This window comes from Bubalus bubalis, chromosome 7, assembly GCF_019923935.1.
Source record: "Bubalus bubalis isolate 160015118507 breed Murrah chromosome 7, NDDB_SH_1, whole genome shotgun sequence".
NCBI lineage: Eukaryota > Metazoa > Chordata > Mammalia > Artiodactyla > Bovidae > Bubalus > Bubalus bubalis.
In genome coordinates, this window is record NC_059163.1 from 106,146,072 (window position 1) to 106,169,539 (window position 23,468).

Sequence of the window (23,468 nt, forward strand, 5' to 3'; positions counted from 1 at the left end):
CCCCCCAAAAAAAAGAAACAAGAGTAAGTGAGAGGAATCCCTATTCTTAATTTCAAGCCACAGTAATCAAATCTATGTTATTGGCAGAGGGATAGATACATAGATCAATGGGACAGGATAGGGAACCCAGAAAGAGATTCACACAGAAGGCCAACTGATTATTCTTTACAAAGGCGCACAAGCACTTCAACAAAGGAAAGAGTTTTTTTTTTCCCAGCAAAAGCTCCTGGACATATGAATATCCACAGGCAAAAAGTGAACCTCAGTGTAAACTTCACACCTAGTACAAAACTAAACTCAAAATGGATTATAGATTTAAATGGGAAATATAAAACTATAAAATTTTTAGCATAAAACAGTTGAGTATTTTAGAGACCTAGAATTTGCTTGAAGCATCTTGACACGACATGAAAGGTTAACGCACAAAAAATAATTGGTAAATTTGACTTCAGCGAAATTAAAAAACTTTTGTTCTACGTGAGACCCTGTAAAGTAGATGAAAAAACAATAGACTAGGAAAAAACATTTGCCAACCACATATCAGACAAAGAAGTGGTATCTAGAATATGTAAAGAACTCTCAGTGCAAAGAATCCAATTAGAAAATGGACAAAGACATAAAACAACCTTTCATGTGTCTGCATGTATGCTGAGTCACTTCAACTGTGTCTGATTCTTTGCAACCCTATGGACTATAGCCCACTATGCTCTATGTTCATAAGATTCTCCAGTCAAGAATACTGGAATGGATATTTGGCAAAACTAATACAGTTATGTAAAGTTTAAAAATAAAATAAAATTAAAAAAAAAAAAAAAAAAAAAAAGAATACTGGAATGGGTTGCCATGTCCTCCTCCAAGAGGTCTTCTGGACCCAGGGATCAAACCCATTTCTCTTAGTCTCCTGAATTGGTAGGCTGCTTCTTTATCAGAAGCCCTACCTGGAAAACCCTAAAGAACTCTCAATGGTTTAAAGAAAAAAAAAAATCCAATTAGGAAATGGACAAAAGACACAAAGGAACCTTTCACGTTAGAGGATATAATGATGGCAAAAAGTACATGAGAAGATGTTCAATGTCACTAATCACTAGGGAAATGCAAATTAAGATCACAGTAAGGTTATTACTACATTTCTATCAGAATGGATAAAATTAAAAAAAAATAGTGACAGCACCCAAAGGTGGCAAAAATGCAAACAAACTGGATACCTCATTGTCAGTTGAGATGTAAAACAGTGCAACTACTCTGTAAAACAATTTGGCAGTTTCTTAAAAACTAATCATACACTTACCAGACTACCTAACAATCACACTCATGGACTTTCATGCCAGAGAAATGTAAACATACACATGCAAAAAAACAAAAAACAAAAAACCCTGCACATAAATGTTCTTAGCAGCCTTATTTAAAATAGCTAAAAACTGGAAACAACATAGATGTCATCCAGTAGGTAAGTTTTAAACAAGTTCGTGAATTCACTGTTGTTGCTCAGTAGCTCAGTCATGTCCGACTCTTTGTGACCCTGTGGACTGCAGCATGCCAGGCTTCCTTGTCCTTTACTATCTCCCAAAGTTTCTCAAACTCATGTCCGTTGAGTAGGTGATCCCATGCAACCATCTTATCTTCTGTCTGCCCTTCTCCTCCAACCTTCAATCTTTCCCAGCATCATAGTCTTTTCTAATGAGTTGGCTCGTCCCATCAGGTGGCCTAAGTATTGGAATTTCAGCTTCAGAATCAGTCTTTCCAGTTAGTATTCACAGCTGATTTCCTTTAGGACTGACTGGTTTGATCTCCTTGCAGTCCAAGGGACTTTCAAGAGTCTTCTCCAGCATCACAGTTTGAAAGCATCAATACTTTGGTGCTCAGATTACTCATGGTTCAACTCTTGCATCCATACATGACTACTGGAAAAATCATAGCTTTGATCTTTGCATACGGACCTTTGCAAGGGCCTTTCAATTTCATTGCTGCACTTACCATCTGCAGTGATTTTGGAGCTCCCCCAAATAAAGTTTCCATTTTTACTCATCTATTTGCCATGAAGTGATGGAAAATGGATGCCATGATCTTCATTTTTTGAAAGTTGAGTTTTAAGCCAGCCTCTTCACTCTCCTCTTTCACTTTCATCAAGAGGCTCTTTAGTTCCTCTTTGCTTTCTGCCATTAGGGTGGTGTCATCTGCATATTTGAGGTTATTAATATTTCTCCTGGCAATCTTGATTCCAGCTTGTGCTTCATCCAGCCCAGCATTTCGCATCATGTACTCTGCACATAAGTTAAATAAGCAGGATGACAATATACAGCCTTGATGTATTCCTTTCTAAATTTTGAACCCATCCTTTGTTCCATGTCTGGTTCTAACTGTTGCTTTTTGACCTGCATAAAGGTTACTCAGGAGGCAGGTAAGGTGGTCTGATAATTTTATCTCTTCATGAGTTTTCCATTTCTTGTGATCCACACAGTCAAAGGCTTTAACCTAGTCAATGAAGTAGAAATAGATGTTTTTCTGGAATTCTCTTGCTTTTTCTATGATCCAACAGATGTTGGCAATTTGATCTCTGGTTCCTCTTTTCTAAACCCAGCTTGTAAATCTGGAAGTTGTCAGTTTACATACTGTTGAAGCCTAGCTTGAAGGATTTTGAGCATTACCTTGCTGGTGTGTGAAATTAGGGCAATTGTGTGATAGTTTGAACATTCTTTGGCATTGTCCTTCTTTGGGATGGGAATGAAAACTGACCTTTCTAGTCCTGCGGCCACTGCCGAGTTTTCCAAATTTGCTGGCATATTGAGTGCAACACTTTAACATCTTCATCTTCTAGGATTTGAAATAGCTCAGCTGGAATTCCATCACCTCCACTAGCTTTGTTCATAGTCATGTTTCCTAAGGCCTGCTTGACTTCACATTCTAGGAACTTGGCTCAAGGTGAGTGATCACACCATCATGGTTATCTGGGTCATTAAGACCTTTTTTTGTACAATTCTTCTGTGTATTCTTGCCACTTCTTCTTAGTATCTTCTGCTTCTTGTAGGTCCAAACCATTTCTGTCCTTTATTGTGCCCATCTTTGCATGAAATGTTCCCTTTGTATTGCTAATTTTCTTGAAGAGATCTCTAGTCCTTCTCATCCTTTGGTTTCCCTCTATTCTTTGCATTCTTCACTTAAGAAGGCTTTCTTATCTCTCCTCCTTTTCTCCTTTGCCTTTTGCTTCATACTACTCAACAATAAAAAAAAACCTACGAACCATGGATGCATGCAACAACTTGAATGGACCTCAAGGGCATTTTCCTGAATGACATAAAAGCCAATTTCAAAACAATTCAACCTGATAACACTGTTAGAATGAGTGGAGAATAATTGTGGTTGCCAAGAGCTGGGGATGGTGTGGAAGAATGGGTGAGGGTGAGCATATAGGGGTGGAATGAGGGAGATTTTGTAATGATTAATGGTTTTGTATCTGTATTGCAGTGGTGGTTAATGATTCTATACCAGTGATAAAATGGCTAAGTACTATATGTGTACATAGTACCCATGTCAGTTTTCTGATTCTGATACTATACTATAATTACTAAGATGTAACCATCATGCATGGGTGGGGGGCTTTCCTGGTAGCTCAGCTGGCAAAGAATCCACCTGCAATGCAGGAGACCCTGGTTCGATTCCTGGGTCAGAAAGTTCCCTTGGAGAAGAGAGAGGCTACCCACTCCAGTATTCTTGCCTGGAGAATCCCAGGGACAGAGGACATATCCTGTGGGATACAGTCCATGAGGTCACAAAGTGTCAGACTAAGCAAGAACATTGTGGGGAACTTGGTGAAGGGCATATCGGACATCTCTGTCATCTCTGTGTTGTAACTGTACTGATTTAGCAATTTCCTGTGTGTGTGTGTGTGTGTGTGTGTGCGTGCGTGCGTATATATATTTACTTCAAAATAAACAAAGTTTGCTTAAATATTGACAAAACACTGCTCTACGATGGGCTTCCCAGGTGACTAGTGGTAAAGGACCCGACTGCCAATGCAGGAGACACAAGAGACTTGGGTTTGATACCTGAGTTGGGAAGATCCCCTGGAGCAGGGCATGGCAACCCACTCCTATATTTTTGGCTGGATAAATCAGTGGACAGAGGAGCCTGGCGGGTTACAGTCCATGGGGTCACAAAGACTCGGACATGACTGAAGCAATTTAGGACACACTACTCTATGACAGATTATGGATTATTAATGCTTTGTCCTTCAAGATTTTACTTTCTAATTTCTCAAAATAGCCTTGTGTTACTGTCATAAGAAGAAAGTGTATTAAAATGGAATAAAAATAAGTCTGATTTCCTTTTTGATGGCTCAAGGCTAAAATTAATTAATAAGCAGAATGTGGTCTAGGAATAGCAAACTTTGAGATGCAAATTTGGCAAAGTTGCATCTGAAAATTAGCCTAGTCAGAGTAATTCCTAAAATTTCCTCACATTAGTAACTCTCTTCTTCTCTATCTGTGTAACTAGAAGGTAGTCAACCACACCTATCTTTAAATATCTTAAAAGAAAATAATCTGAAGCAATATCCCTGCATTCACAAGGAATATGAATGTTAGCCTAGAGATATAAATTTTCTCAAGCCAAATTTCTCTTCAATTATCTTTAATCTTTATATATTTACAAAGACCACTTGAAACAAGAAGATATGTTGATCAGGTTTATATCGAGTAAAGACATACTATTAAATGCCATAGATATATGTGTGTTAGACACATCCAGTGAGATTCCATAGGCTCCTCCATCTCTTCTCTCCTGCTTATCCTCCTCTCCACAGTTAAAGCTGTCTTTCTCAGATGATGTCAGTCTTCATTATCTCCAGGAAAAAAAGTCTAAATTCCTTAGCAAGGTTTATCATGTCCTGTAAGATGTGGTTCTACCCTCCATTTCTATTTCACTTCCTTCCACTCTCACATCACCTATTTGAAACCAGGAGGAAATGAGTATATTTTGATCATCTACCCTTTGCTAGATATTCTCCTAGGAATTTCATACCTCTGCAATATGCCACTCCTTCAGTCTACTGAAATTTATTCTTTAAGACCAAACTTTCCGATGATACATCAGAGAACCTCTGTGATGCCTAATAGCTTTTTCCTTTTCTCTTCCTCTTCTCTCCAAGTTGACTTAAATCCTTCCCTATGCTTTACAATATTTTATAAATAAATTTATCTTAGCCCTATGTCATTTAATTCTACATTGTTATCTCTTCAAATATATTGTGACTCAATGATAATACCTAAATATCTTTAAAGACCAACACAAAAGCATGTGTTAATCCACAATTTAGTAAAGCTTCAAGTCAACAGTAGGCAGTTATTAGTTAAGCTTTGGGAGATCCATGCTTATACATGGATTAGAAAAAATAAGCTAATGGTACTACATCAAACTAGAAAGCTTTTGCACAGTGAGGAAACCACCAACATAAAGGAAAGGCTGCCTACTAAATGGGGAAGATATTTGCAAATAATATACCTGATAAGGGGCTTCCCTTATGGTTCAGCTGGTAAAGAATCTGCCTGCAATGTGGGAGACCTGGGTTTGATTCCTGGGTTGGGAAGATCCCCTGGAGAAGGGAATAGCTACTCATTTCAGTATTCTGGCCTGGAGAATTCCATGGACTGTATAGTCCATGGGGTCACAAGAATCGGACATAACTGAGAGGCTTTCATTTTCATATCTGGTAAGGGGTTGATGGTGGTGGTGGCTTAGTCACTAAATTGTGTCTAACTCTTTTGCAACCCCATGGACTGTAGCCCCCAGGCTCCTCTGTCTGAGCATTTCCCAGGCAAGAATACTGGAGTGGGTTACCATTTCCTTCTCTAGGGGATCTTCCCGACCCAGGGATTGAACTCACATCTCCTGCATTGGTAGGTGAATTCTTTACTGCTGAGCCACCTCGGAAACCCAGATACATAATTAGTTGAATTAATTAAAAGAAACTAATATATCTATTTAGGAATTTGTTATAGTTAGGAATGCTTGTAATGACCTTTCTAAAAGTATGCTTGTAATGGCCGTTATTAACAGTAATTAGAGCTTCCCTGGTGGCTCAGACGGTAAAGCGTCTGCCTGTAATGTGGGAGACCCAGGTTCGATCCCTGGGTTGGGAAGATCTCCTGGAGAAGGAAATGGCAACCCACTCCAGTACTCTTGCCTGGAGAAGCCCATGGATGGAGGAGCCTGGTAGGCTATAGTCCACGGGGTCGCAAAGAGTCGGACACGACTGAGCGACTTCACTTTCACTTTTCACTTTCATGCATTGGAGAAGGAAATGGCAACCCACTTCAGTGTTCTTTCCTGGAGAATCCCAAGGACGGGGGTGGGGTGGGGGGTGGGGGTGGTGGGGGGAGCCTGGTGGGCTGCCGTCTTTGGGGTCACACAGAGTCAGACACGACTGAGGCGACTTAGCAGCAGCAGCAGCAGCAGTTGCTACCATTCTCTGTTTCCCTAGACTTGGGAACAGGCTTAGATTTCTAAGCTCAGTGATACTCACTGAATGGCACTGAGAAAAACAGCTGCTCAATAAATTTTTCCCTTTCCAAATGTAGACAAAAACAAATGTAAATCTCCAGTTATTGGTATGGTAGCAAAAAAAGTGGTCTCTTCTAGTGAATAGAATGCCTATGAATTTCTTTTTGCACATGCTTAGAAAGAAATTATCTCAAATTAGTTTGATTCAGTGGCTGCATTAACTCAATATTTTGTTTAGTCCAACCTCAACCACTATGAAAAGTGAGTGCATTAAACATAAAAATATGGTGGGATATTGGGGTTCATTTGAATAGACTCAAGCTTACATATAGCTCCAGGAAATGAAAGTCCTCAAGTTTTATCACCACAGACCAATCTGGTTCTAAAGTTACTGATGACTAGAACCATACAACTCTGATTCCCCTAGAGCTATTTTCATTTTTACAAGTGAAATAAGTTGGTTTTTGAAAATTGCATCACAGTAAAGATTAATATGGATTTCCCAGGGGGCACTAGTGTTAAAGAACCTGCCTGCCAGTGCAGGAAACTTTAAGAGACATGGGTTCAATCCCTTCATCAGGAAGATCCCCTGGAGGAGGAAATGGCAACCCACACCTATATTCTTGCCCAGAGAATCCCATGGACAAGAGGAGCCTGGCAGGCTATGATCCACAGGGTCAGAAAGAGTCAGATACAACTGAAGCGACTTAGCATGCATGCAAAGACTAATATAGTTAATGTTGATGATATTATTCCCCAATGTTTACTCTGAAAATACCTTCAAAGCTTCACATGCTCCATCTTATCATTTCACTTTTAGCCCAGGGCTTCTCTGGTGGCTCAGTGGTAAAGTCTCTGTCTGCCAATGCAGGAGACTCAAGAGACTCAGATTTGATCCATGGGTTGGAAAGATCCCCTGGAGGAGGGCGTGGCAACCCATTCCAGTATTCTTGCTTGGAAAATCCCATGGACAGAGGAGCCTGGTGGGCCCCAGTTCATGGGATCACAAAAAGAGTCAAACCCAACTTAACGGCTAAACAACAACTTTTTAGCCCAACCGAAAAATGTATATTTCAATTTTTAAGTATTTGCAAATAATTTAGTTATTTGTTATTACTGTTCAGTGACAAGAAAAGGCCTAGATGTCATTAGAGTCTTGCAGAAACTGCATATAATTTTCTCTTTAGCAACTGAACTGAATACATCAGCTGTGTCACAATCTGTCATATTACATCATATCAGAACATAGCTATGTTGGGCTGTCCCATCACTGAAGGGATATGAAATTAACTGGTCAGTTTTCTTCTCCAGAGAAAATTCTCTTTCAATATTTTTATTAAAGGCAAGTGCCAACTGGAAGGTTAAATGACAATAAATATCTAATTTTGAAAAACAGGTACATTTTATAAAATGTATTCAGTTTCCTAAGAATAAATCTATTGGACTTTTCCTACCAAAATATCAGGGTTTCTGTCAACCACCTGTTTAAAAGTAGCAGCTTTTGTTTCTCTCACTGACAGTCCTCTAACTACCTTTACCTCTCCTGGTGTCAAGAAGTGACTTTGATTTTTTGTTTGTTTGTTTTGGTGTATAATTGCTTTATAATGTTGTGCTTGCTTTTGTTGTACAACAAGGTGAATCAGCCATTTGTATACATGCATCCCCTCCCTCTTGAGCCTCCCTCCCACACCCTCATCCCACCCTTCTAGGTCATCACAGAACACAGAGCTGAGCTCCCTGTGTATATAGCTGCTTCCTGCTAACCATCTATCTTACATGTGGTAGTGTATAAACCTCCGTGCTACTCTTTCAATTTGTTTCACCCTCTCCTTGCCCGCTGTGTCCACAAGTCTGTTCTGTACATCCATGCCTATTCCTGCCTTGCAAATAGGTTCATCAGTACCGTTTTTCTAGATACCATATATATTCATTAATATATGATATTTGTTTTTCATTTGGGGAATAAAGTCGTGGATAGTAGATGTTTGCTAATAGCACAGCAATTGGGCTGGGAAAAGGTACTCTGATGAGGATTGCTTCATTTAATGATGAGCAAATCTCATGAATATAAAATGATTAAGAAGCATGACACTGGATGGTTTTCTGAAAAAAGTTTCTATCTTTTCTAAGAAAAATCAGAATTTTCCAAGAAAGTTTGACATCAATTATAAATGCAACTTTGAATATTTCCAAGAAACATTGCAATTATGTTTACCAACACAGCTGAAGCATGAAATTAGAAGATATCTTTAAGTTTGGAGAGAGACTCAGGCTTCTTTTAACTTACTTGGCTCCAGTTTTCCCCTTTCATAATTAGTCTAGTGATAAGATTAGAAGGAAGGGGAGGTTTATTATACTCACGGTTGGCTTTTAATAATGTGAGTTGGCATTTGAAAGAAATAATTTGTTAAAAATGAACGTTCAGTTATTTTGGATTGTGGAACTACACTTGAGGGAAACATCATGTGCAATTATGATCTGTTTCCATTAAATTTTACTTTAGAGAAACCTATGGGTGTAAAAATTTGATAGAAACTTTTGCTCCCACTGCTATTACATGAAAGTCTAGATACAAATAAATGCTAGCAAAGTCGGTAATGGCCAAATAGCTCAGATACACACACACCATGAGGCCTACAAACCCAGTGAAACAGTGGATCAAGCAAACAAATTGTAATAATCATCAGAGACAAACTGTAAAATAAAGAAAAACTTCAGTAGGTAAAGCCATGAATTGGTATTGGACTAACATGGGGTGGATTTTCGGCTCTGACATTATTCACAATGTGCTAGTGAGCATTTAACTTCCAAATTGCTGTTTTTTCATCTACAAACTAGGAATAATAGTACTAATTGTATTATTAGGGTAATTTTGAACACTGAAGGGGGTATATTAATATGCTTAATAAATTCATAATAAATTCTCAGTGAATATTGTCCATAATTTTTATTATTTATGATTATTATTGTACACTGTATCAAATGAGTTATCTAAAGCTTTCTCTACTTATTTTAAAATGTTTCAAAGTTAAATCTGAGATACACAAATTTTCGGCTTTAAGTACTCTTAAAATCAGATCAGATCAGATCAGTCGCTCAGTCGTGTCCGATTCTTTGCGACCCCATGAATCGCAGCATGCCAGAACTCCCTGTCCATCACCAACTCCTGGAGTTCACTGAGACTCACGTCCATCGAGTCAGTGATGCCATCCAGCCATCTCATCCTCTGTTGTCCCCTTCTCCTCCTGCCCCCAATCCCTCCCAGCATCAGAGTCTTTTCCAATGAGTCAACTCTTCGCATGAGGTGGCCAAAGTACTGGAGTTTCAGCTTTAGCATCATTCCTTCCAAAGAAATCCCAGGGCTGATCTCCTTCAGAATGGACTGGTTGGATCTCCTTGTAGTCCAAGGGACTCTCAAGAGTCTTCTCCAACACCACAGTTCAAAAGCATCAATTCTTCGGTGCTCAGCCTTCTTCACAGTCCAACTCTCACATCCATACATGACCACAGGAAAAACCATAGCCTTGACTAGACGGACCTTTGTTGGCAAAGTAATGTCTCTGCTTTTAAATATGCTATCTAGGTTGGTCATAACTTTTCTTCCAAGGAGTAAGCGTCTTTTATTTTCATGGCTGGAGTCACCATCTGCAGTGATTTTGGAGCCCAGAAAAATAAAGTCTGACACTGGTTCCACTGTTTCCCCATCTATTTCCCATGAAGTGATGGGACTGGATGCCATGATCTTTGTTATCTGAATGAAGCAGGGCAAAGACTAATAGAGTTTTGCCAAGAAAATGCACTGGTCATAACAAACACTCTCTTCCAATAACACAAGAGAAGACTCTATACATGGACATCACCAGATGGTCAACACTGAAATCAGATTGATTATATTCTTTGCAGCCAAAGATGGAGAAGCTCTATACAGTTAGCAAAAACAAGACCAGGAGCTGACTGTGGCTCAGACCATGAACTCCTTTTTGCCAAATTCAGACTTAAATTGAAGAAAGTAGGGAAACCACTAGACCATTCAGGTATGACCTAAATCAAATCCCTTATGATTATACAGTGCAAGTAAGAAATAGATTTAAGGGCCTAGATCTGATAGATAGAGTGCCTGATGAACTATGGAATGAGGTTTGTGACATTGTATAGGAGACAGGGATCAAGACCATCCCCATGGAAAAGAAATGCAAAAAAGCAAAATGGCTGTCTGGGGAGGCCTTACAAATAGCTGTGAAAAGAAGAGAAGCAAAAAGCAAAGGAGAAAAGGAAAGATATAAACATCTGAGTGCAGAGTTCCAAAGAATAGCAAGAAGAGATAAGAAAGCCTTCTTCAGAGATCAATGCAAAGAAATAGAGGAAAACATACAGAATGGGAAAGACTAGAGATCTCTTCAAGAAAATTAGAGATACCAAGGGAACATTTCATGCAAAGATGGGCTTGATAAAGGACAGAAATTGTATTGACCTAACAGAAGCAGAAGATATTAAGAAGAGATGGCAAGAATACACAGAAGAACTGTATAAAAAAGATCTTCATGACCCATATAATCATGATGGTGTGATCACTGACCTAGAGCCAGACATCCTGGAATGTGAAGTCAAGTGGGCCTTAGAAAGCATCACTACGAACAAAGCTAGTGGATGTGATGGAATTCCAGTGGAGCTATTCCAAATCCTGAAAGATGATGCTCTGAAAGTGCTGCACTCAATATGCCAACAAATTGGGAAAACTCAGCAGTGGCCACAGGACTGGAAAAGGTCAGTTTTCATTCCAATCCCAAAGAAAGGCAATGCCAAAGAATGCTCAAACTACCGCACAATTGCACTCATCTCACATGCTAGTAAAGTAATGCTCAAAATTCTTCAAGCCAGGCTTTAGCAATATGTGAACCATGAACTTCCTGATGTTCAAGCTGGTTTTAGAAAAGGCAGAGGAACCAGAGATCAAATTGCCAACATCTGTTGGATCATGGAAAAAGCAAGAGAGTTCCAGAAAAACATCTATTTCTGCTTTATTGACTATGCCAAAGCCTCTGACTGTGTGGATCACAATAAACTGTGGAAAATTCTGAAAGAGATGGGAATACCAGACCACCTGACCTGCCTCTTGAGAAATTTGTATGCAGGTCAGGAAGCAACAGTTAGAACTGGACATGGAACAACAGACTGGTTCCAAATAGGAAAAGGAGTTCATCAAGGCTGTATATTGTCACCCTGTTTATTTAACTTATATGCAGAGTACATCATGAGAAATGCTGGACTGGAAGAAGCACAAGCTGGAATGAAGATTGCCAGGAGAAATATCAATAACCTCAGATATGCAGATGACACGACCCTTACGGCAGAAAGTGAACAGGAACTAAAAAGCCTCTTGATGAAAGTGAAAGTGGAGAGTGAAAAAGTTGGCTTAAAGCTGAACATTCAGAAAACGAAGATCATGGCATCTGGTCCCATCACTTCATGGGAAATAGATGGGGAAACAGTGGAAACAGTGTCAGACTCTTAAAATACAGCATGTTAAAGTTGATGAGAAGTATATTAGTGATTTAAAATACCCCATTTTGATTTTTAAAAACTGTTTCTTTCAGTGCAATTTCTATTGACTGATGTGCCAAGCAATCTTACTCTGAAAGGCAGGTATCAGTTATACATGTAATTAGCTCATGTTGGGATATTCACCTATAGAACTGACCCAACACAAAAATCTCCCAACTTTTGATGCTTTATTTCCTCAAACAAATCGAGCATTTGAAGAATGTCATTATTTACATTACTATACTTAACAATGAACAAGGCCATGATACAGCCTTTATAATGTTCCCTAGAAATAACTGGTCATACAAATGCACAAGGGTATGGGATGGGGACTAGTGTGGTACAGTTAGAACATAGACTCAGGAATGAGGCAGATTTAAGGTCTGATCTTTAATCAATCACTTATTACATTTACAATTTGAGGAAAGTTATTTAGCTTTTCAACTTCAGTTGCAAAATAGGCTAATTAATAAGTAGTATGTATTTAATGCTTCTACCCATTAAAGCATTAAATGAGCCAATGCATGTCAAACATCTAGCAAAGAGTTTGTCATCTTGTGAATGCTCAATAAATGTTTTTTACTTGCATAATTTTACTAACTCATTGATTTCTTAGGCTGGAACATTATAATCATTTTCATTATTGCTTAAAATAGGAATATGATGGGGTCACCAGTTTAAATTTTCCATAAGCTTCGCTCTGCATCACTTACAATACATGTCACACACAGAACTGGCTATGATACAAAGGTAGTAAGTTGAAAGGATATGGAGGTTCTGCACCAAAGAAATGACTAGGAAAACGACTTGAAGACTAAGATTTGATGAGAGAAGTTGGAAACATCATTTTCATAAATGGATTAGATAACTGACTCATGAATTTAATTTGGGGGTTTTCAATTTATATACCATAAGCAATTGAAAAAAATACCCTATTTCTTTTTAGATCATTAATTCTTGATTTTATATTTAGTATTGTGCTATAATAATTTTGTACCTACTAATGGAATTCATTTACATAGTTTTTGAAGGCAAGAAGAACTCATTTTGACTCTTAAGGACAGATTAAATCTCCAATGAATTCCTTGACAAAGCTAATTATTCTAATCTTCAAACTGTCAGTTTTGTTGGGAAAGAAATGTTTTTTAACTGTAGAAAAGTTCAAACTACTTTGTTTTTGGAGTAATAAAACATTTTCAGAAAACATTTTCTTAAACCCAGATATAGAGCATTATGAGGCACAAGTTGAACCGTGGCACTGACCAGACTTTATGGCATGAAATCACACAGAGTGAAACTGGCCACAGTAAACCAAAGGCCTTTGGATTCTCAGGGCTCAAGGAACGCCATTTGTGAAACGCAGGATTGACTCAGGTGGCTTTCAGGATTCAAAAGTACACGATAGTTAATGACAATGTACCACCATCGCAGCTGGAAAAACAGCAGCAGTAATATTCGTATTAGCTCTAATGCAATGAAGAGACAGAATGTGGTTTTACTTCTTGGTCAGCACTCTCTCTCTTTCCCTCCCTCCCTACCTGTCTTTAATCTCTCAATTTCCTAGTGTCTACCTAACTATCTACTCAGACAATGCATAATGGGATAGATTCAAAGCAGAGACTATGAGTGTCAACCTTCATATATATATATTATATATACACACACACACACATAAACATACATATTTTAGTATGACTCCTTTTTCCTTCTTTTTTATAATACTGCTGAGACATAGTCATATTTTACAGAGGTTAAAAATCTGAACATGTCTTATCCTTCCAAGAAAATGTTGTAAGCAACGTTCAAATTATACCCAGAATTTTATTTTATAAAAAGTGCTCCACCAAAACTGTACTTTCAGGAATTTGACTATTTATGATGTCTGCACATCAGAAAATTAAGCCTTTACCCAAAAGGAAGTTGTAAATTTATTATCAGACACCACATACTTATTTAAATAGCTCTGGCCTCTTCTGTCACTTCCCATATTTTGCATCAAGTGGAATCTTTGTCTACTTACTGGATGGAGCTTTCAATGCGGGTGATGGTGAGGAAAGCTGCAAGATTTGCAGTGTAAGATGAGATGACAATCAAAGCAAACAGCCACCAAGCCCCCATCATCATTCGGGTGGCCAGAGTTGTGTATGGGACTTCTCCACCTGTGGAAGGAAGCAGAGAATACAAGAACATCAACAAGTATTTATTGAGACTCTGAAGTCATACACAGTCAATATAAGTTAACTTTAAAGTAATGAGAATCTTTCTACATAACATCAGTGTAGATCTCTGTATTTTGCTTACGTTCACCACTTTTTTTTTTTTGGTAGTTTTTAATGATCAAGTAATTCTTGTAAACAAAGAATCTCAAGGATCCAGAAAAAGCATAGCTAGCTGTGCTTTTTCCCCCCAATTTTTATAGCTGTTTATTTAATTTTTTTAATTGGAAGATAATTGCTTTACAATGTTGTGTTGGTTTCCGCTGTACAATGAAGTGAATTAGCTATATGTATACATATATCTCCTCCCTCCTGAACCTGCCTCCCATTTCTCACTTCCATCCTGCCCTTCTAGGTCATCACAGAACACCAAGCTGAGCTCCTTGCGACATACAGCAGATTCCCACCAGCTATCTATTTTTCACACAGTAGTGTATATATATTAGTGCCGCTACTGAACCACTTAGCCAGTTTACTTGTTTACATTCTAGGAGCTACCACTCTTAAGTCTATCATCATGATGCTTTTTAAAAGTGAAAACGAAATCATCATATTCTCCTGATCCAAATTTCCAGTGGATTCCTATCACTCTCAAATAAAAAAAAAAAAAAGGAAAGAAAATCTGAAATCTCTATCAAAGTTTATGAACTAATCTCAGATCCACTTTCTGACTTACCTCTTCCCACTCTCTGAATGTCCTTCCTCTAGTTTCTTATAAGGGCCCACAATGATTTCTGTCCTAGGGCTTTTGTACTTGCAATTTGTATGCCTAGAATTCTCTGTTCTTTAACTTAAAAATGACTCTCCTTTTAATTTATTTAACTTCCTGCTCAGATGATACTTCTTCACAAACACTTGTCATTCCATCTAAAATAATTCCCACAACCCCACTCTTTCAGCCACCCTATTTTTTTAAATCAAAAATTTTCATATATTTTATATATTTTTATTTTCTCCTCTTCCTCATTATACAGTTTCTAACATAACAGTTTCTGCCTCATATTAGGTGGGTAAATATTTGCTAAATGAATACATGTTTTATATGAAGCTAATAATCTTTCTAAAATAAATTAGTTTTCTGCTAAGTGTAAAAATAGAGAGATATAATACTACATTTGCCTAGGTACATCAATATGTGAATTGCTTAACAAGATTGAATTAATTATCATATGAGGCAGATTTTTATGCCAACCACTAATTCTCACTGTGTAATATTAATACCTTTAAATTTTCAGTGTAGTACAAACTTACCCTGTGGGTATGACCTGAGCTATTTTCCTGATGTAGTATAGTCAGAATAGGCTAACCTCTGATATCTGGAACACATTTTTTCAAAAGCAGTTATGATGCATTTTGGATACTTTCTTCTCCAAAGCAACAAAAATATTCACTTGGCTTTTAAAAGATGAAAGAAAAATAAAATGCTCATTTTTAAACCAAATGGGGACTTCCTAGAAAAATGACTAATTGAAAAAATAATAATAAAACATGAGCAAGATGATTGCTAAAGACTGGAAGATGTTAATAAATGTAACAAAAGTAGAACAATAAATTCATGACTGAAAAGGCTAATTGAAGGTTTGTGTCCATGAAGACTTCACCCTCGATTTGAGTTTTTATCACACATAAGAAAGAATACTTGTTGAGCTTTCCTCATCTGTGGCATAAAGTCTGAAATTTGGAAATTCAAATTTCTTGGGAAGTCCACATAAAATGACATTTTATTTGATATCTGTACTTAGAAATCAAATACTAAAAGTAATGGTAATCTTGACTCCTAACATTTGTAATTAGGAAAAAATTCAAAACAATCCTCCTACTGATAGCAACTAAAAAAAAAAAAAAAAAAAGAACAAATACTGCATTTGAGAGCTAAAGAAGCAGTAAAAAATTAGAAGATGAATATTCTGAAGAAGAAGTTCAGAAATGTGACCTGGTATTTAGGCCTGTTTTCTACTAAGGGATAAATGCCAATTTAACAAGAAGATAAGAAACTGAGATGCTGAGCAATGCTTTTGAAAGCCTTCAAAATCAGGTGGCTATAAAAATTAAGGCCCAGGGCTTGCCAAATAGGGGTGGAACTAAGAAAAAGAGAAAACCCTTATATGCTTGGAAATCAACAATTACAATTCTATTATGACATGGGTTGGAGAAAAATCAAAAGAGAAGTAAAAAAATATTTTGAAGTTGGTGATAATAAAAATACTCTAAACCAAAACTCCACATTTTGATACCTGACAGGATGCAGCTAGATTTGTCTTTGAAGGGAAATTCACAACTTCTATAAGAAAAGAAGTCTGAAAATCAATGAGCTACTCATCAATTTCAAGAAGTTAAAAGAAAAGCAAGTTAAACCTAAAGAACACAGAAGGAGGGACATAATAAATATAGGAGCAGAAATTAGTAAACTAGATAAAACTAAATAAACACAATAGAGAGGGATGATCCAACAGAAGTTTGGTCCTTTGAAAATATTTATAAAAAGCTGTGGATGTATGGCAGAAACCAATATAATGTTGTAAAGAAATTATCCTTCAATAAAAATAAATAAATATTAAAAAATAGCAAGAAAAAAAAAGCTCTAAAGATTGATCAAGAAAATAAGTAAAGGCACAAAAATAGGAATTAAAAGGGTATATTGTTAGAAATGTTGCAGATATTAGAAGGATAAAAGAGGAGGATCATATGCACAGTTCAATGCCAATTAATACGAAAATTGAGATGACATGGACAAATTTGTATAAAAATTGCTACCAAAAGAAATAGAACATTTCAATGATCTTATAAGTATTAAAGACTTTGAACCCACAATTAAAACCTACTCATCCAAATACTCAAGACTAGTAGATTGTTTTCAGACTTTCTGGAAAAAATCTACCAAATGTTTTAGCAATAATTAAGTCTAATTTTACATAAACTCTTTCTAAGATTAGAAAAAAGCAAGACACTAGTCCATATATTTTATAAAGAAGACACAACTTTGGTAAACAAAATCTGAAAAGGTTATTCCAAGTAAAGAGAATGACAGGCTAATCTTTCATATAATTGTAGATAAAAAAGACTTACATAAATTAGCAAACTGAAAATTGCAAAAATAAATAGGCATGATGAGTTTATTAAATGAAAGCAAAGGTTGTTTGGCATCTAAAAGTAAATCATTAAAATTCACTACATTAGCACTATAAAGGAGTAAAACCCTATAATCATCTTGGTAGAAGTATAAAAAGCACCGATAAAATTTAACATCTAATCATAAAAATCCTGAAAACCTAGAAATACTCCAGCAAACTGGAAATAAAAAAAACCTTTCTTAGTCTCACAAAGAGTATTTTCAGGAAGCCAACAGAAAATGTCATACTTACTAACAAAGAAAGCATTTTTAAAGCCTATCTTAAAGGCTGTGAGTTGTTACCACTTCTATTCAACATTTAATTGTAGGCACTAAACAGCACAGTACAATGTGCCAAGAAAATACAGAAAGAAAAAATACTAAAGAATTAGAGAGGATGAAATAAAAGTTAAGGGTTAGAGATGATGTGAATATGTATATAGAAAATCTAAGAGAATATGAAATGACTTACTAAAATTAATGTCAGCTATCAGTTTACTATGGTACAGAGTCAACGTTCAAAAATAATCAGACATGCATATACCAGTAACACTTAAGACATGAAATTTAAAAATATGCACTATTTGCAATAATACTAAAAATATAAAATATCTAGAAATAAAGATGTGGAAGATCTCTACATGAAAATCTATAAAACTTTCTTGAGTGTAATAAAAGAAAGTTAAATAAATGGACAGATACATTGTGTTTATTGATCAAAGACTCGGTATTATAAAGATATAAATTTTTCTCTCTCACACACACATACAGAGAACAATGAAATAGTACTATATAGAAATGAAAATGAACAGATTTCATTTATAACACCATGAATGGATTTCACAAACTAAATATTGAGTAAAAGAATGCACACTGTATGATAATTGTTCAAAACTAGGCATCATGAATGGCAGTGCTGATAGGCTCATGAGTGGTAAACTGTAGACTAATGGTGGAGATGGGAAAATCGGGGTTGTGTTACAGGTACTGGTCTATCTTTTCCTAGGTGGCAGCTATACTGGGATTCCATTGCTGGTAATTCACTGAGCTGCACTTTTAAGTTTTGTGCACTTTCTGTACTTACATAGTATTTCACAATTAAAGAAAAAACTAAAAGAAGTAAAAGATTAAAAAGAGAATGGTGAGTTTAATAAAAACTAATTTTTTTCCTTTATTCTGTTTTTTTGTCCACAATTTGAAAAAAGAAAATATTTTCATAGATTCTGAAGGCTAGAAGACAGGTAAAAAACAAAAAAAAATTACCTGCTAAATTAAAAAAACAACCTTACATTGCTAAAGCATGGCAGAAATTAGGCTGGTCATTCCTGACACTTTAGGGTGTAAAAGGGTCTGACTCCAGAGTTGGGCATTTTGATTCCATAACCCCTTGGTGAGTTTGACGTCTCCCTACAGTGTCACTCTGCAGAAGTGTGTGGAATTGGTATATTCCAAAGTGACCCTTCTGCAGTAAGAGAAATGTTCTTTACACAGATTTGCATTTTGATGCGACTGGTTTCCCACCTCAAAAACTACATCAACCTTACCACTGTATGTATTATCTTACTTATAAAGGTTGTTAAAGAAGTAAAATAATGTTTTTCCCTCAGGCAAGATTATGGAACTTAATAATTTTACCTGAGTAAGGCAAAAAAATGTTGTTCTAAGTCTTTTTCTGTGGGAGTATACATGCATTTTTGTATTTGCCTGAAAATACAGAAAAGTAATTGTTGAAGATTGTCCAATTTCATTGCTTGGTAAATCAGCTTCTTGAAGGTTTAAAAACTCACAAAGTAAAAAAAAAAAAAAAAAAAAAGAACCTCTCAAGTGTTTATTATATAATCTGGGACTGTGATTTTTTTTTTATGAAATATGATCAAGAAAAAAAATAGAAGAAAATTCATTATTATCTTGCCTTATTAACATTTTTTTTTCCAGAATTGGATCCTTATTGAAATTAGGTTACTAGCAAAATGGCTAAAAACCCTTATAGCAAATAGAAATTTTCCAATATTAGGGGTGATGGAATATGTTCAAATAAGCTGGTCAATTGGCATGTCAGTAAATATTAGAATATTTTATGCATACAAAATCACAATTTAGAAAATACGAATAAGGATATACTGGCAATGAGCCACCTCCTAAATACATATGATATGTCAATCATATTTATGTATTAATCTGTTCTTTGAAGTGCATTCATAAATAGACTGCCTGTGACTAGATTTGTAAATGCTTTAACAATTTTTTCTTTTGGTGGAGGAAATGGAGGTAATGAGGAGCATGAGATACCCACAAGGTTCGGAGTTAGCGAGGTTACTATGTCCACTATCTGAAGACAGTGCAGGCTTTACAACGTATGGTTTGAGGCGGGGGAGAAGGACAGCAGAAAATTACAGTGTGTTATGGCAAGGAAATTATTCTATTTACAATTATCTTTCAGTATTTTTTTTTATTATGGCAAGCACAAAGCCTCAGCTTGGTGATAATCATTCTGTTTAAAATTTCAAATCTGCTTTCATAAAGGGAATGAAAATCTCAAAATCCCTTTGGCAAGCAACAGAGTCTAATTAGAATTTAATAGTATTTTATTTTTATTATTTGTATGATTATTTTCTACTTAATGCAAATGCACTCCTTTTATATTTATTTTGGTAGAAATACCTTTATTAACAATAACTCTGACCTCTTTACAATCTCAATTTCAAGTAATCCAAGCTCCTATGCCATCTTCTATCTTTTGAGTTTCCTCCCCTCATCAAGTTGACATTCCCATTCCATCTAAGATCTATTCTATTCTACCATATTTTCACTATGAGACCCTAATCCTATTATATGTAGTTCCCTCTTACCCATCTTAAATCCAGTGATTTGTTAAGATCAACATTGCATTTTTCCTCCATTCCTTTGAAACCCTCTCATGCTCAGTTGCATCTTCCCTGCAAGAATACTGGAGGGGGTTGCCATTTCCTCCTACTCCAGAGGATCTTCCCAACCCAGGGATCAAACCTGTGCTTCCTGCACTGGCAGGCAGATTCTTTTACCACCGCCCAACCTGGGAAATCCTTTCAGCAGAGCCCAAACACCAGTCAAATCCAACTCTCTCTTTGCTCTGTTTTGTACAACTCACTTTAAATTCATGTCTATAAACTCTAAGTGAGTCTTTAATGCAGCCTCACAGTCATATTGCGGAGAAGGCAATGGCACCCCACTCCAGTACTCTTGCCTGGAAAATCTCATGGACGGAGGATCCTGATAGGCTGCAGTCCATGGGGTTGGGAAGAGTAGGACATGACTGAAGCGACTTAGCAGCAGCAGCAGCAGCAGCACAATCATATTGAGGTCAGTTCAGTTGCTCAGTCATGTCAGACTCTTTGTGACCCCATGGACTGCAGCACGCCAGGACTCCTTGTCCATTATCAACTCCCGGAGTTTACTTAAACTCATGTCCATTAAGTCAGTGATGCCATCCAATCATCTCATCCTCTGTGGTCCCCTTCTCCTCCTGCCTTCAATCTTTCCTAGCATCAGGGTCTTTTCAAATGAGTCAGTTCTTCCATCAGGTGGCTAAAGTATTGGAGTTTCAGCTTCGTCATCAGTCCTTCCAATGAATATTCAGGATTGATTTCCTTTAGGATTGACTGGTTGGGTCTCCTTGCAGTCCAAGGGACTCTCAAGAGTCTTCTCCAACACCATAGTTCAAAACCATCAGTTCTTCAGCACTTAGCTTTCTTCTATAGTCCTAACCTCATATCCACACATGACTACTGAAAAAACCACAGCTTTGACTAGATGGACCTTTGTTAGCAAAGTAATGTGTCTGCTTTTTAATATGCTGTCTAGAATGGTCATAAATTTCCTTCCAAGGTGTAAGCATCTTTTAATTTCATGGCTGCAGTTACCATCTACACTGATTTTGGAGCCCCCCAAAATAAAGTCTGTTACTGTTTCCATTGCTTCCCCATCTATTTGCCATGAAGTAATGGAACCAGATGCCATGATCTTAATTTTCTGAATGTTAAGTTTTAAGCTAACTTTTTTCCACTTTCCTCCTTCACTTTCATCAAGAGGCTCTTGAGTTCTTCTCTTTCTGCCATAAGGGTGGTGTCATCTGCATATCTGAGGTTATTGTTATTTCTTCCGGCAATCCTGAGTCCAGCTTGAGCTTCATCCAGTCCAGCATTTCTCATGATGTACTCTGCATATAAGTTAAATAAACAGGGTGACAATATACAGCCTTGATGTACTCCTTTCCCAATTTGGAACCAGTCTGTAGTTCTATGTCTAGTTCTAACTTTTGCTTCCTGACCTGCATACAGATTTCACAGGAGGCAGGCCAGGTGGTCTGGTATGCCATCTCTTGAAGAATTTTCCACAGTTTATTGTGATCCACACAGTCAAAAGCTTTGGCATAGTCAATAAAGCAGAAATAGATGTTTTTCTGGAACTCTCTTGCTTTTTTGATGATCCAGTGGATGTTGGCAATTTGATCTCTGGTTCCTCTGCCTTTTCTAAAACCAGCTGGAACATCAGGAAGTTTATGGTTCATGTACTGTTGAAGCCTGGCTTGGAGAATTTTGAGCATTACTTTGCTAATGTGTAAGATGAGTGCAATTGTGTGGTAGTTTGAGCATTCTTTGGCATTGCCTTTCTTTGGGATTGGAATGAAAACTGACCTTTTCCAGTCCTGTGGCCACTGCTGAGTTTTCCAAATTTGCTGGCATATTGAGTGCAGCACTTTCACAGCATCATCTTTCGGGATTTGAAATAGCTCAACTGGAATTCCATCACCTCCACTAGCTTTGTTCATAGTGATGCTTTCTAAGGCCCACTTGACTTCACATTCCAGGATGTTTGGCTCTAGGTGAGTGATCACACCATCCTGATTATCTGGGTCGTGAAGATCTTTTTTGTACAGTTCTTCTGCATATCTTGCCACCTGTTCTTAGTATCTTCTGCTTCTGTTAGGTCCATACCATTTCTGTCCTTTATTGTGCCTGTCTTTTCATGAAATATTCCCTTGGTATCTCTAATTTTTTCTCTTCTCCACTCTCTTTGATAAGAATTCCAGTTTCTCTGTCTTCTAATACCACAAATTCCATATTCCCATTCTCAGTCTCAGAAGATGATTGTGAAATCTATCTAGTTTAGAAAATTCAAGCAATTTCAAGGAACTTCCAGAGAAAATCACCATCCAAAACAGTTTTCAGAGTGTACTTTAGGGTTAAAAAAAAGAAGAGGGAAAAATGTGCTTATATTTTCAGAATAAAGCAACTGGAAAATAACAAAAACTATATACATATGGAGAGCAGGAGGTAGCAGAGTAAAAGAAACAAGAACTGAATTACAAAATCTGTGACTGATTTGTTATTTAATTTTAAATGTGGAGCTGTTATCTGTTTCACACAATTAAAAAGAAAATTAAATTTTAAAAGAGCAAACAATGATAATGTAAACAATGATAGAATTGAACTTGAAAGAATATCAAATTAGTGACATATCTGTAAAGACAAAAATGCAATGACTGCTTCCCATTACTGAAGACTACAGCCCTTTTGGACAGACCTTTCAGATAACTCTCTCTTCTAGTTTTAGTAACTATTCCCTTTCTTTGCCCCTTTAAACATGAGTGATAATAGCTCCCTCTGTAACTAGCGGGTACTGTACCAACCCTTGTTACTTTCTCAAAACTCCATCTACATCGCTGTAGAGAGTTCCTTTAGTAACCTTTCATCAATGTCCCAAACAGAATGTACCATCTATGTCCTATCTGGTATCATGTAAAGTCCCATGAAACATAAGTGCATAATGGGATTCTGGGATTCAATTGCTCATTTATCTATGTAGTGTATATTTGTGGGAAATGGAACACTGGCAACCCACAGCTTGTGGTTACATTATAATTATTCAGTTAGTACCAGTGTTGGCATAGGATGGAGTACATGTGGAATGCAAGGTCCTGGGAGACGAAGTGGCTATGGCAATAACTGTGATTTTAAAGATTGTGGTTTCAGCAAACTGTTCTGGAGTCTTCAAATAATATAAATGTTAGAGGAGAAATTGAAGGCAATAAATACCCAATTCAGAAGTAATGGAAAATGTGAGATGTT

General features: G+C 36.9%; 1 protein-coding gene and 1 non-coding gene across 2 annotated transcripts in view; one reads left to right on the plus strand and one right to left on the minus strand.

Moving 5' to 3' along the window:
- GRID2 (glutamate ionotropic receptor delta type subunit 2) overlaps positions 1-23,468 on the minus strand; it is a 1,609,032-nt gene that overhangs the window by 271,395 nt on the left and 1,314,169 nt on the right. Inside the window, exon 12 of the mRNA XM_025290706.3 lies at positions 14,057-14,195. Coding sequence (XP_025146491.1) covers positions 14,057-14,195 — 139 coding nt within the window. The remainder of the gene's footprint in view (positions 1-14,056; positions 14,196-23,468) is intronic.
- TRNAY-GUA lies at positions 6,063-6,134 on the plus strand. Its single transcript has one exon. It is a non-coding gene; the product is annotated as a tRNA-Tyr (tRNA).